The sequence below is a fragment of the Camelina sativa genome, chromosome 16 (genome assembly GCF_000633955.1).
Source record: "Camelina sativa cultivar DH55 chromosome 16, Cs, whole genome shotgun sequence".
In the NCBI taxonomy this organism is placed as follows: Eukaryota; Viridiplantae; Streptophyta; class Magnoliopsida; order Brassicales; family Brassicaceae; genus Camelina; species Camelina sativa.
The window spans coordinates 1,691,511-1,693,513 of record NC_025700.1 but is presented as its reverse complement, the minus strand read 5'-3'; the positions used below and the strand labels follow the sequence as shown (position 1 = coordinate 1,693,513).

The 2,003-nt window shown below is 36.0% G+C and overlaps 1 protein-coding gene across 1 annotated transcript; it reads right to left on the bottom strand.

The window, feature by feature from the left end:
- On the bottom strand, positions 554-1,767 carry LOC104749275 (protein transport protein Sec61 subunit beta-like). The gene is made up of 2 exons (XM_010470866.2): positions 1,640-1,767; positions 554-1,114 (listed from the first exon to the last, which is right to left on the bottom strand). The coding sequence occupies exon 2, from the start codon at positions 1,086-1,088 to the stop codon at positions 825-827; it is 264 nt and encodes an 87-aa protein (XP_010469168.1). The 5' UTR covers positions 1,089-1,114; positions 1,640-1,767; the 3' UTR covers positions 554-824.

Sequence of the window (2,003 nt, the reverse complement as noted above, 5' to 3'; positions counted from 1 at the left end):
TTACGAGACTTTTATTTAAGTTATCAGTATTAGTTTAAAGGATGGAATGGAACTCTCTGCTAATCACGTCATTAATTTGTTAGTATTCATTTGATTTTTGTTTTTTTTTTCTTTTGGTTTTTCACGGCTCTCCTTAAAGTTATATCATTAAATGATTTTATTGGCGGCATTTAATTTTCTTCTTTTTCAGATATAAAAGCCTCTCAACCACCATGGACTCTGCTTTTTTTGTGACTTATGATGTTTTTAATCTCACATTCACACTCATGACATGCTCGTTGATCTTTCATACATTATACATACATCATACATGTTACATGTAATCATCATGGTTTAGAATTATGATTTTGGAGACTTCACCAGGCAAATACACTTCGTTAAAGAAAGTAACCAAAGTCGAATCAAATTCTAGTTTAGGTAATTCAAAATCTAACTTAATCGTCCGCATTTTTCACTATGATTCCTTCATTTGAAAGAACTTCTTACTCGTGATCGTTTATGGAAGTGCGTAAACCTGTTATAAATTAAAACTAAACGGCCATACACCGAAACCAAACAAAACCACTCTAATTTGTTTAGCTTTCCACTTAAACCACAAAACTATCTACTAAACCAAAGCCAAGAAACAAGAGGATATACAAGTTGTATTAGAAAGACAAAACTTGCCAATATCAAGAAACTGCAGAATGTTGAGCTGGATGCAGACTAGTCAAGAAAACTCAAAACATGAATGAAACGACTATACTGACAAAAATTCTAAACAGTAAGTGAAAAGAAAGAAGGTATTGATGACATTTAGCTGTGTGTGTTGTATGTCCTCGTCTTCATTTGCTCTTGACAAAATAGAGCTTACCCATGACATGAAGAACAGCAACAAAGGCAATGAAACCAATGCTCATAATAAGAACAACATTTGGAGAAATCTTGAGACCAGGGGCGTCATCTGTGTAGAACTGAAGCATCGTTCCGGCTGCTCCTCCACCAGCTCCACCACCGGCGCTGCTGTTTCCGCCACCAGCAGGCTTTCTCCTCCTCATGCTTGCAGTTGCAGCTGCACTTCCTCTCTGTGGAGCTCCACCTCCTACCATTTTTGCTTCACTTCTTGTTTCTTAAACTAATTCAATGAAAAAAACGAACAAAGTTAAGAAAGAATGAAGTAGAAATCTCTCTACAGCAAACGTTTGTAAAAAACAATAGAGATCAAAGATGAAATCTAAGAATTACAATGTCAAGGAAACTTCTCCTAAGCTGTGATTAATGTTTAATCCAAATCATAAACCGAATAAAAGGTTGAATTCTGTGTCCAATGTATATAGCTGAAAATCAAGATTCAGATTAACGATGTTATCATCATTCTTGAATAATATGAACCATATTATCAAGATTCATCATCACATCCCCCAAAAAAAGAATAAAAAGCAACATTGGGCATGCAGATCAATAATAATAAAACGTGTCATAATCGTAGATTACAACTGTTGTTACGGTAGCGAAATCAACATCTACATCAGACAAATATATGCATGCGATCATAGTTACAAACCATATGCATCTAAACAATCAAACATTACGAGATGTTCGAATGTATCATAATCGTCTCTTAGATTCACAGTAACGGGATTCGAATTAGAGAATTCACCTGTTCCGGCTTCAATTTCCTTATCGCGTCGTCGACAACGTTTTTAGGGGAGAATTCGCCAATGTCCGTAAATCGCAGACTCGTCGTCGACCATTCTTTCATTCTTGTTCTTTTTATGAATTTGAGAGTTTTGTCTCTCTTCTGTGAGGCCACGCAACTCGTTCGCGTAACGACCAATTGTGTAACGACACGTAATCAGTTGAATGTAAGAACCCTCCAATTTGTAATTGACACGTGGACGACAATCCGTATGTGTGTGTACACACATACACAACAAACTTTGCACGACTTTGCGCCTTTGGTTCTAAAAATATTCGTTTCCTTCAAATTATTGAAATTAACAAAATCCACGACTGAAGGGAAA

Bases quoted from the DNA above. Each gene is read 5' to 3' on its own strand.
- LOC104749275 (XM_010470866.2), bottom strand. From the start codon at position 1,088: ATGGTAGGAGGTGGAGCTCCACAGAGAGGAAGTGCAGCTGCAACTGCA.